General features: G+C 34.3%; 1 protein-coding gene and 1 long non-coding RNA gene across 4 annotated transcripts; one reads left to right on the top strand and one right to left on the bottom strand.

The window, feature by feature from the left end:
- The first annotated feature begins 747 nt into the window (after positions 1–747).
- LOC145138648 (transcription factor GTE4-like) lies at positions 748–4,430 on the top strand. 2 transcript variants are annotated; one of them, XM_079072694.1, is made up of 4 exons: positions 748–3,073; positions 3,174–3,336; positions 3,428–3,504; positions 4,099–4,430. In XM_079072694.1, the coding sequence occupies exons 1-3, from the start codon at positions 1,301–1,303 to the stop codon at positions 3,475–3,477; spliced, it is 1,986 nt and encodes a 661-aa protein (XP_078928820.1). In that variant the 5' UTR covers positions 748–1,300; the 3' UTR covers positions 3,478–3,504; positions 4,099–4,430. The 2 variants fall into 2 exon arrangements, with proteins under 2 accessions (XP_078928820.1, XP_078928819.1); XM_079072693.1 differs by having other exon boundaries at positions 753–3,079.
- Positions 4,315–7,268, bottom strand: LOC145138649 (uncharacterized). Of its 2 annotated transcripts, XR_013721644.1 has the most exons (5): positions 6,953–7,268; positions 6,745–6,877; positions 6,560–6,654; positions 6,362–6,472; positions 4,315–4,683 (listed from the first exon to the last, which is right to left on the bottom strand). It is a non-coding gene; the product is annotated as an uncharacterized LOC145138649 (long non-coding RNA). The 2 variants fall into 2 exon arrangements; XR_013721643.1 differs by having other exon boundaries at positions 6,745–7,267.
- Positions 7,269–12,571: the final 5,303 nt, after the last annotated feature.

Genomic DNA, 12,571 nt, shown 5'->3' with positions numbered 1-12,571 from the left:
TTATATCTTTCACTAATCTCAATAAATACCAAGAATTCTATCACATAAGGATCAGATAGGCAAGACAGTTGGGAGGCATGACCATTTCGATATATAGCCTTTCTGAAATCTAACAACCAAGTCAATGTAAACCTTTTAGACACCTCTCACATAAGTAGATCAATCAGTATTATAAATAAAGTTATTGATAAATCTTATTGCAACAAAATTATAAATATAGTGACATAATTGAGAAAAAACACAATGTCAAAATCGCAATTTTGGTAAACATAATGATTTTATTGCAATTCGGGAAAAGTTGTTACCAGGAGAACAAACATTATCGTTCACTTGGTCGATATTGCAACAAAACTGTAAATATAATGACATAATTGCGAAAGAAAAAATTTAATGTGAATTTCGAAATTTATGATACCATAATGACTTTTTGTAAATTGCTCTAAAAAATAGAAAATAACCGTATTAAATGTACAACACTCATTTCAATTTTAACGTTAACCATATTCACAACAAAAACCTCTTAAAGGACCACATCTACACTTTTAAACGGATTTAGGCCGTATTTAAAAATATAACAAACCAGATGGACCAGTTTTGCTATTTTGTCTAAAATATATAATAGAAAGTAATCAACTTTTATATAAAAAGCGGCAACTAACCGACATAGTCAAATAGGAATCGAAGCGCGTGTGATATAAAATAAGCAGCCACCACTACTCGCGCTTCATCAGTCACAGAGAGAGAGAGAGAGAGAGCGCTCCGATCTACAACACTTCTGAATCGCCCCCAATTTGCAAACCCTAATTTTTATCTTTTTCAATTTTTAATTTTATCTTTTTTCATATTTTCTTGATTTATTATTTATTTTAATTTTTAATTTTATTTTTTCCCCTCTTTCGTCACGGATCAGGATCGTCATACCACCGAAAAACCCTGATTCCGTGTGAATTTTGATCTCCGTTTTTCTCCGATTCGAGGCGTTCTTACCATCAGATCTGGTTTTAGGGTTCGATTTCTGTGATTTTACGGTTCGATTTTGTTCGTAGGGTTCGGTTATGTTTTCGTTCTGGGGTTTGATTTGTTGAATCTTTCTGGTTGTTCCAAACCCTAGCTTCATCGAACCAATTCGATTTCTTCGTTTTCCTTCGAAGAAATCGGAGTTCTTCTGGTTGTTCTGATAAAGTTAGGGTTTTCTTTTCCCTTTTTCCTTTTTTTTTTTTTTTGAAAGAATAAAAGCTAGGGTTTATAAATTTTCGATTTTGTTAATTAGTTTTCTCAGAGAGTGAGTGTTCGTATATGTATGGCTTCAGGGACATTAGATGCGGATAAGATAAACAAAGAGAAGAGTAATTGGGTCGAGGGCAATAAAGTCTATACTAGAAGACCTAAAAAGGGTAATAAAAACGCCGCCACCATCGTCGCCGTCTCCACCGTTACATCTACCACCGCCACTCCATGTTCTCCGGTCACCACCGCGACCCCCGCTTCTCCAATCGCCACCGCAAACAACGACCAAACCCTAGCCACCGAAGACGCGAATTTTCAAAGGGAGCAAACGCTAAGACGGATATCGGAAACCTCAAATGATTCTTCCAGTCAAAATCCACGGCATGAAGATGTTGCTATGGAAACCGTTGTTCCTAACGGAAATGGAATTGCAAGAAGACCTATTGTCACGCTGGTGGATGATCGGGTGAAGATTTATCTGGAAGCATCAACGCCCAAAAATGAAATTAAGGAGGTTAGGGCGAAGTTCAAGGTAGAATTGGATCGAGTTAGAAGTTTATTTCAAAAGCTTGAAGATAAAGAAGCTGAAATCACCGATTATTCAACCAATCTTGCTACTTCCGGCAATGATGAAACCTACACTCATTCACAGTATCCAGGTAATGTCCCAATAGATAGAAGAACACTTCTTAGAGTCAATTCAGAAATGGGTACAGATTACATGGACAGAAGAGCTTTATCAAGGGTTCATTCTGAAATAGGTCCTGATGTTATAGACAGAAGAGCCTTAATGAGAGTCAATTCTGAAATTGGTCCTTTATCAAATCAAGAAACAACACAACCAACACGATTCAGACCACCTCTAAACGTATCAATTCTTGATAACAGCCTTGGAACTGGTGAATTTGTTGAAAAAGAGAAAAGAACACCAAAGGCTAATCAATATTACAGGAATTCAGAATTCCTTCTTGGAAAAGATAGATTACCTCCTGAAACCAACAAGAGATCGAAATCAAACAATGGAAGAAAATACAACAGGGAATCGGATTACACCATTGGTTTAGAAAGACACAAGAATCAAGTGTTTAGGAATTGTAGCAATTTGCTTCAGAGGTTAATGAAGCATAAACATGGTTGGGTGTTTAATGAGCCTGTTAACGCGAAGCTTCTTGGACTCCATGATTACCATGACATCATCAAACACCCCATGGATTTTGGCACAATTAAGAGCCGATTAGCTCAAAACTTCTACAAAACTCCTGGTGAATTTGCAGAAGATGTCAGACTCACATTTCATAATGCCATGACTTATAATCCTCAAGGGCAAGATGTCCATGTTATGGCTGAACAGTTATCAAATATCTTTGAAGAAAGATGGGAAGTGATTGAATCAGATTGGAGAAATGGAACAAGTTATGATACAAATTCAAGAAAGTCTCAGGTGAATAATTTTCCACATGCCCCTATGAGTCTACCTTTCTTGAATAGACAAAAACCTTCCAATCTTGCCCCTGTGAGTAGGACACCAGTACCCAAGAAACCTAAAGCCAAGGATTTAAACAAGAGGAACATGACATATGAAGAGAAGCAAAAGCTGAGTGCAAATCTTCAGAATTTACCTTCTGAAAAGCTTGACAATATTGTTCAGATTATCAAGAAGAGTAATACTTCACTTTCACAACATGATGATGAGATTGAAGTTGATATCGATAGTGTTGATATTGAAACTTTATGGGAGCTTGATAGATTTGTTACAAATTATAAGAAGAGTTTGAGTAAACACAGAAGAAAAGCTGAACTTGCTCAACAGGCAAGATCTTTAGGTGGAAATGTTAATCCGACCATGGTACAAGTATGAATCATACACAGTTTTTTTTTTTTTTTTTTTTTTTTCTTTAAACTTTTCTTTCAAGATTCATGATTTTGATTTTATTATGTTATTGCAGAATCCAACAAAATCTATCCCAGAAGGACTAAAGGATAAGAAAGCAGATGAGAAAAATGTTGGTAATAGTCCTCCTACAAATCAAGGAGATGTTAATGGGGATAATGTGAGTAGGTCTAGTAGTTCAAGCAGTTCAAGCAGTGATTCTGGATCATCTTCAAGTGGTAATTTACTATTTTAGCCTTTGTTAGGATGCTCTTTATAGACTTGTGTTGAATTGAAATGTTTTAATTCTTTTTTTTTTTTTTTATGTAGATTCAGACAGTGACAGCTCATCTGCAGATGGATCGGATGCAGGGCGTTGACCTAGGAGTTGACTGGAGCAGATCAAGGTAGCCTAAGCTTATAAATTCCGTGCTTTTTAATTAAAATATATGCTAATGTTTACTAGTTTATATGCTGCCCATTAATACACAATTTGCATGCTATTATTTGTTCTTAAAAGGTAAAATGGTAAGACATGTGTGTCTTGATTGATACTCTATATGGTAAGGTTTTATATAATAATAATAACTGTTTACCAGTTTGAAATTTGATCAACCTTGTTTGTTTTAACTTGTGTTGAAAGTAGATTGTGAAATAAAGGATCTGAAGATAAAACTGAGATTGCTGCTCATTCTCTTGTTTACTCTTAGGGTTTAGATTATTATCTTTTATTGGATGTATTTGGTGAATAAATCTAATGACTAATGAGGATGTTGCATTTTAGAAATGTCATCATTTTTTAGCCCTTTTGAGTTGTTTTTCTTTGAATAAATAAAATAGCAATGTCATTCAAATACACAAATCGGTTTTCACTAATATAGTTGGGTACACTTTTGAAAGTAAAATGCCCTAATTTATTAAAGTAAAATGCTATTTTATTATTGTTTGTTATATGGATTGCAAGGGTGATTGAAACATTTCTCTCTTTTCTTATTTTGCAGATAATCCTTCAACTTTGTGAAATTTGGAAAAATGCTTTTCATATGCATGATATGAAAGGTGTGTTAGAAAAGAAAAAATTAGGATTTGTATGAATTAGATTTTTGTTAGGAGTATGGTGTAGCAAAAGTAGGTTGCTAAAAATTGCTACCGGTGCTAGTTTAGGTTTTTGATATTATTGACCAAATCCAAATCCGCTGGATTGTTTGCATCATAAGTTGTGGGTGAGTGGTGTTTGATTCTTTGTAATAATAATAGTTATGCGACATCTGCCATAGGTCTAGTAGGCATGTATGTACATACACTTGTTTGTTTCGTTTGTTGTATTTTTCAACTTTGCATCTTTACCTTTTTATTTTATATATATATATATATATATATATATATATATATATATACACACACACACACACACGCCTGTTGCTTTATCTTCTTCATGTCAATCTTGGTTTTGAAAGAATCTTTCTATTGAAATGTGATATTTCCTATTTATTGGAAGAAGTGCTTTTCCAAGCCAAGGCTTTGTTTCTCATAGTCTGAAAGTGAGCCAACTAGCATTTCTCCACACCATTTTTCCCTGGTCTCACCTGCATGCAAACATTATTTATTGATTATTAATTAATTTTTACATAAAACTAAACCTACAACCTATTTATGTTTATGATAGTACCTTTGATGCAAAGAAAGGAAATATATTTTTTTTCATACACAACAATTTGTGCATTCAACTATTGTATTGAACAACTCTATAAAACAGAAATTGTTATGTATTGAGAAAAATTGTTATGTATGAATGGTAGTTGAGTTACTTAAATCATCATTAAATAGCATCAGCAAATGCAAAACTGCATAACAAACAACTATCACATAAGCTTACTTACTTAAACCACCATAATTGAAAAACAGGTAAGAATGTATCCATATATTAAATTACTTGGCTCGAGCAATTATAAAAATCGGTTTAGACCCAAGTATGGGGTGTTTAGTATTTTGTTAAATAATAAATTTGTTGGCATTATGGTATGCTAGATCTATATATACTCCTAGGATACCATTGTTAGGTAACATTTGACATTTTGACATGTTTGTGGGGTTTTTAAGAATGAAATAGTGTTTTATGTATGTCTAGGAACGAACGTTTTAAGGTAATGATACATGAATAAGGATCTAGGTTTGGATTGTCGTTAAAAACCCAAAGTGAGAAAGAATATGATTTATGAGAACGTAACGCATATCAAAATGATAATTTTTAGCACATTTACATGTTTTTATATGGAAGTAAAATATATTAATAAAGCGGTATCATATAATATAAAGGTATGGATCTTTGAGACATAAAGGGATCACAAGTAAATTGCATACCTATGTGTTTAATGATAGCACCATTGATAAGAACTTAATACAAAGTAGGTGGTCTCTAGGGTTTCTTAACTCGATTTTGCATACCTAATTCTTAAAACCCTAATTCTCTCTCTCTATATATACTCGAGATTTCGTAAACCGACACTAATTCAATAGCTTGATTACCAAGTCACTAGAATTTTAGGAAACTAATTAATAATACAAAATACCTGTTAATTCATGAAGCAATGGGTTTATTTGCATTATATTGTTATATGTTACACTTTATTCCCAATAGGCTAAAGGCCTAACACTTTTTCTAAATGAATATGTATTTCAGATAACTAGAGGATAGGCTCAAGTGAGAGAGACATTTTGGAGTATCCGATTTAGAGATACTAATGAAGAGTTGAAAGATATCTGTATCTATGGATGGAGTTAAGATAGATATAGCGCGATGTTTCCTAAATTAACCCTAATTCAATAGTTTGGTTACCAAATACCAAGCCACTAGAATTTTAGGAAACTAATTAATAATAATACAATGGACTACTTGCATTATGTAGTATATGTTAAACTTTATTCCCAATAAACTAAAGGGATAACACTTTTTCTTAATGAATATATAACTAGAGGATCGATAGTAATGAAGACACATAATATAGCATGTCATGAAGGATAGATTTTTGTATCTATGGATTAATGTTAGAGGCTTAGTTTTATACTTTATTATTAGTTGATACTTGATAGTCATCTTTTATTCATATCACTTGTTATTTAGTAGTTTTATTTAGTTTATCAATAAGGATTACGGATTAGGGTTAGTTTAGGAAACCTCAGAGTATGTATAGATCATTAGGGTTGGGGATTAACTAGAATGAGCAAACTAAACAAAAGCAAGTGGAAATATGAGTAAAAACTTACGCCATTGACAATGTAGCAGAACCCTTTCACAGCTTCTGTTCCACCATCTTGTGTTCGTATTGTAAGAGTAGTGATCTCTTCATGTGATAAACTATTTGCTTGAGGTGTAACCTTCATTCAAAAACACCCATCAGATAAATTAAGTGTGCAAAGTACGCAAATAAGTAACATAGAGTAGAAAGCAAGTAATACTGATACCTGAGAAAACAATGGCAGAATTGTAACACCAGCATGACCTCAGAAGCAATTGGCACAGAGGAGTTCACAGGGTTGCTGATCATATGCACAAGTGCCTGAAGAAAAGAACATTCAGATAACCAGAAACAGAATCATGAAAAGTTGAATGTGTAAACATATGTTTGAAAATGGTGATGGATACTCACATGAGGGCAGTATTTGGCAATTGCAGTGTAACCAACCACCTCTATATAACAAAAACATCACATGAACAGATCAAGCTTAATTAATTAAACTACAACGACGAAGAGAAGAATCACAATTCGACAGATCGGAACCCTAGAAGTGATCATCCGAAGAAATGAACATCAGTAAGATTAAAAGCAGAAGAGGAATGATTAAGTTGTGATGAACCTCAGATCTGGTGTTGACATGGCTGACAATCTGACATCTACGAGTGCCAGCTATGTCGTATAGAGAAAGGGTAGATACGAGAGGGTTTAACTGCAAGCGGCTGTCCAATACCGCCGGCTGCTCCCAAGACGGCGACTTTACGCTCCGGAGCACACTCCGAGGTGTAACCCCGGCGGAGTATAGAAGAAGAGGCAGGATTCATGAGGATGGATCTGGACATTGCAGACTTCATTGTTTTCTCCTACCTGCTGTTTCTAGAGTGATCAAGCGACAGAGAAGTTAATGGTTAACAAGCAAAAGCTAAAAGTGACTAATTACTTCAACGATTGTAATTTGTAATTGAAATTTTGAAAAGGGATGATGATCAGGAGGATAATCAACTTTTTTGACTTAGTAAAAAAATAGTATTAATCTTTCTTGTTGTGTATGTATTATAAATAAACTTAGGTCAATGTTCAAGTATTACCAACACATTTAGGTTATTTTGTCTATGTATTACCAATAATCTTAGATCGGTATCCACGTAATAATCTTTGGTCACCGACAACAATAAATTTATCTGATAATTTTACAAATTAGAAAAAATAAAGGCTTATGTGGATATTACATGGCTATTAAAAGATTATCTCTCCACTGAATGAGATTACACACCATTACAAATCAGAGTTCGAGTAGTTTTTCTCAAACACAAACAATCACACAACAATCAAAGCTTCTTACAAAGAAATTGTTTATGACATGTTCATCTAGTGTAGAAGAAATCGACAATGGTAGGTTCCTAACTGTGGATATTCACTACAAAGGACTCTTTGTTCCGAAACCGATAGTATACTTCGACCTTCTTAAAGCTTTTGTTAGGGATGTTGATTTTAGCACCACATTTTTGAAGAAGTTCATATATTTTCTTGAAAAATTGACTAACAAGAAGCATGATGACACTTACTATTGTCTTGGACAAAGGTCATTGGAAGATGGGTCGAGAGGACTGAGAGATAATGATGATATGTTAGGTTTCTTAATGTTGGGCATGATAATGAAGGAAGGGTAAGTGCATACACATTAATCACCACAATGAACCCATACTCGAGCGGACTCAGGAAGATAAAGTAGAAGATATGCAAAAAGTGATAACTTTGATGATGATATGTATTCATTTATGCCTAATTACTTATATGTTGATCACGAAACATATGATGAGTATACCATTTGAAGAAGTCTCTTGATCCGTTTTGAGCCACATAATTATTATTCTTAGATATGATGTATATGATATCGGTGATGAAGTAGATGAGGGTACATAAGTCCATGTGTTCCCCATTCATGATCCAAAATCATAAATGGGATACAATGGTACCCATCATTGGCATGAGATTATGTAACTTTAAAGAACTTAAGTAATTGTTTAGCATTTTTGTTGTTTATAATGGGTTTAACTTATGGTACGAAAAAAAATGATTCAATTAGGTTATTCACCGAATGTTATAAAAATGACAATAACTCAACATGTCCTTTTAGATTACGGCCTTACGGGCTACTCAAATGAGTAAGGAAATATCTTTCCATATCAAGTTCTTAATTAATGAGCATTATTGTGCTAGGACATTCATAATTGGTTCAATTGTAACTTATTCTTAGATAAAAAAAAACACTTTATAAATGAAATAATCGAAAATCCCAAGATAAGCTACAGAAAAATAAAGGCTGAAGTTATCAAAAAAAAATCGTCTTTAATGGTAGTACTAACCGGTATAGAATTAAAGTATGAATTGAATGAGATAGGGGGCAATTTGATGGCATATTATGAAAAGTTGTGGAGTTATGGTGAGCCAAATCGCTCCTCTTATTAGTGACGAAAATCCTTATCCTTGTCGCCATCGCCATCGTCATTGCTTTCGTCTCCCATCGGCCATCGTTGCCATTGCCATCAACAATCCTCCATCATCGTCGTTGCCATCGCTTCCTTCTTCCATCGACATCCTCAAAATCATTGGTAATCAAATCGATTTCTCCAAATATTTTCTCCAAATCGGAAAAGAATTAGTAATCAAATTATCTCCAAATCGTTTTGCTATATAAATTAGGGTTGAATCAATTGTATATATACCTTCTTTTGACACTTTTAGTTGATTATAATGGTTAAAATTAAGCTATATTACACTTTTGTAGGTCTGAATTGAGGATGTTTGGCATCTTGTTTCTGTTTTCTGTTATCTTTGGGACTATCTAGTAATTATTTGGCATGTTTTCAGATGTTATGCATTTTATAGATACAAACATGCTTTCTGATTATGTCCAAAAGAATCCACAATCAGTTTCTTGCGATTTTGGACGCCAAAACAGTTGGTGTTGATCAGTTTGGTAGTTCATGCTCAAATATTCGTTAGTTGTCATTAAAGTTCTTGCAATTTGAATGCCAAAACAGTTGGTACTTGGTAGGTTAAAAAATGTGATTTTTGAATAGATTGTTGAAACTCACCAATGATTAGATCAAGATTCATAAGAGTTGCAATTGTTTTGTGATTTTTTTACACAATCGTGTTTATTCAGTACGTTGAATTTGAGTTGTTTGATTATCTTTTTACACAATTGTGTTTATTCAGCAAGGCAAAATGATCATTTTTCATCAGTCGGCACATTCAGTCAGATGTACAATCAAACATCATGGTATCTTACACAGTCAGTGTGACATCCCAAAACTTAGGTCTAAAACTGTAGACAGTCGGTTCACCGCAAAACTATTTGTAATTTGACCTATTGAGCTTTAATGCGTATTTTGAAAAATATATAGTCTCATTACAACTATTATAAGATACCAGATGGTATCTTACTTCCATTTGTGGGAAATCTCAAACGAATCACAAAGCACAAACTGCAACTCTAGTTAATACGTCTGAAAAACTAAAAATTCGTATTAAGCAATTGTGGTCTAATATTTAATTCCATACTCGAAATATGGTCTAATATTTAATTCCATACTCGAAATATTTTTACCTGAGAGCGTTTTTTGGACTCAAACTATGGTCTAATATTTAATTCCATACTCGAAATATTTTTAGCAAAAATATTTGCAAAAGTCGAAAAACTGGATGTTTCAAGTCAATTAGACGCAGAACTTTAAACGCGATTTCCTGGAGTTCTACAACTCGAAAAAATAATCCGTTCGAGTTTTTGGAATACTTGAAATCTACTCTATCATACGACACTTTCAAAAAAAAAAATATTAGACTTCAGGAACTTGGCACACAAACAGGGTCGGGCCAAGATGATTGGAGGCCCTGGGCAAAATAAAAAATGGGCCCTTCGCAAATTTTATGTATTCGTATATTACACTGTTTTATACATATAATAACAATACATTTAAATTCATACACCATAGGATGGGGTAAACTAAAAGTACAATGCTATTAGAAGTACAAAAATACTAAAGTCCCATCCCCTTTGTTTCTTCATTAACTTTTAGAGTCTAGTTCTGTTTCTGTACACAAGTTGTTGCTCTCCAACCAAAATAGATTTATCATCGACAAAAAGTTTTTAGGTGAATTGCTTAAATCGAGAGTACCTATTGTTGTTAATAACCTAGAAGTAGTTGAAAAAACTATACAGCAGCAGAAAATTCTATACACATCAAAGACATAGAAATAGAAATAGAAATAGAAATAAAAAGAGTAACATTTCATAAATCAAAATTAAAAATATTAACATTACAAATCCAAATTAAGCTATGGAGTTCAAGAACTATCTCTAACTCAAAAATATTAACATTCGATTATGTAACACCAGTCAAATTTAGTGTCAAAAATAAATTGTTCAATAATCTTAATTGGGATGAACAAAGTGGTAGAGATTGTAACAAGGTTTCCAAAAATATAAAGAACACTGAAATCCGAGTTATAACGAAGAAATTATGACCAATCGAAGATCCGCGACAAAATCGGCAAAACACTGTTCAGTGTAAAAAGTGAATTTTCAATAAACGGCTTTTTAGCCATAAAAATCTAAATAAATGTTGTAGATTATGTTAAACCGAGAACTTTCATAAAAAAAGGTCAAAATCTGACTTCGTATGAGGAAGTTATGATTTTTCTAAGTTTCGGTTTAGCAGTAGACAGCTAAAAACTCGAAATAAAGATCGAGTGATTTTTAGCCAACATAACCTAAACGATAATTGAAGGTCTCGTGAATAGTAGTACAACGGTAAAAAGACAGACAAAAACGGACGTCATATGAAGAAGTTATGAATTTTTAACGGATTTTCCTGTCCCGGTCTGTTAAAAATAATAATATTAAAAATAAATTCAAAATTTGCCAACAAAGTCTAAACGAAAGTCGTAGAGTATAATTTGACCTACGCGTGCATATAAAGAACGTCGAAAACGGAGCTCGTATGCGAAAGTTATGAATTTCGCAAGTTTTGAGCACACAAAAATCGAAAAACGTTGAAAACCGGGAAAAATCGCAAGGCTGAGAACCGGCCACGTCACCTCGCATGCGAGGCTGCCGCGTGTCGCTTCGTGTCAGCTTCTGATTGGACCGAAGTTGCGGTCCAGTGCGCATCCGACACGCCCTTCGCACGGTGGAGCCTCCGAGCTCGGACCCGTGTCCTCTTCCGATTCGACTGAAGTTGCGACCACTCATGATCTGACGCGCCTCGCCAGATGTCCGAAGCGAAGCCTCCCCCTCGCCACCTGTCCAAGACACGCGTCTCCTTCCCCTTGCTTCGGATCCGAGGCTTCGGCCTATAAATAGCCTGCGAGACTCTCCGGTTCTTAACTCATTTTTACACCATTTTTCATCCTTTTTCACTTCTTTCACCTCCCTAAACTTTCTTACAACCCCCCAAAGCCCCGGTATCATATCTAAAACCCGAAGCAAGCCCCAAAGCCCCGAAATTCTCGAGAAGCTAACCTCTTTCCAGTCGAAGTGCTGCCCACGTAAAGCCTAGTTTTAATCAAAAACTCGCGGTTTCTTCGAGAAAGATCATTTATAGAAACGAAATGCTGCCTAAATCACCACTTATCAAGTGAGTTCATACCCCTATAATCTACCTTTTTAATGGTTTTAAATGCTTTTTAGGGGGGGGGGGGATACAAGTTGAACACAATCTAAATTGTGTTAATAATTGTATGTGATAACAATCACACAAAGGAATTCCTTATGCTTTTAAGGATTACCAAATACTTCCAAAATGACTTAAAGTCATGTTAAATCTTTAAAGTCATGTAAACTATTTTAATACATCATATCGGGTTTGCATTAAAGGGGTACAAATACAACGTACCAGGGTTAGCAATCACGGGGTAATAATACATCATACCGGGTTTGCATTAACATGGGTACATATACAACGTACCAAGGTTAGCAATCACGGGGTAATAATACAAACTAAATTAGAAACAAACGAGAAATCTATTTTTCTAAATAAGTATACGAGGTCTAAACTACTTTATCAAGAAAAGGATATAATTCGATCTTTACTCAAACTAAAATGTGATGGTACGTCTTCAGGACATAGCAATACTTGCTATGTTATATCCTTGTAACCATAATCTCCTGGAGGGAGAGCGGGCATTGTGTGTATAGATCTATACGGGACCGACAATCCCACATCCCGACTGCTAG

Source organism: Lactuca virosa, chromosome 9 (genome assembly GCF_052849685.1).
Source record: "Lactuca virosa cultivar CGN04683 chromosome 9, Lactuca_virosa_CGN04683_v6, whole genome shotgun sequence".
Classification (NCBI taxonomy): domain Eukaryota; kingdom Viridiplantae; phylum Streptophyta; class Magnoliopsida; order Asterales; family Asteraceae; genus Lactuca; species Lactuca virosa.
This window is presented reverse-complemented; position numbering and strand designations above follow the sequence as displayed.

Bases quoted from the DNA above. Each gene is read 5' to 3' on its own strand.
- LOC145138648 (XM_079072693.1), top strand. From the start codon at position 1,301: ATGGCTTCAGGGACATTAGATGCGGATAAGATAAACAAAGAGAAGAGT. The intron at 3,080-3,173 runs GTATGAATCATA...ATGTTATTGCAG, and splicing joins TTAATCCGACCATGGTACAA to AATCCAACAAAATCTATCCC. The intron at 3,337-3,427 runs GTAATTTACTAT...TTTTTTATGTAG, and splicing joins TTCTGGATCATCTTCAAGTG to ATTCAGACAGTGACAGCTCA.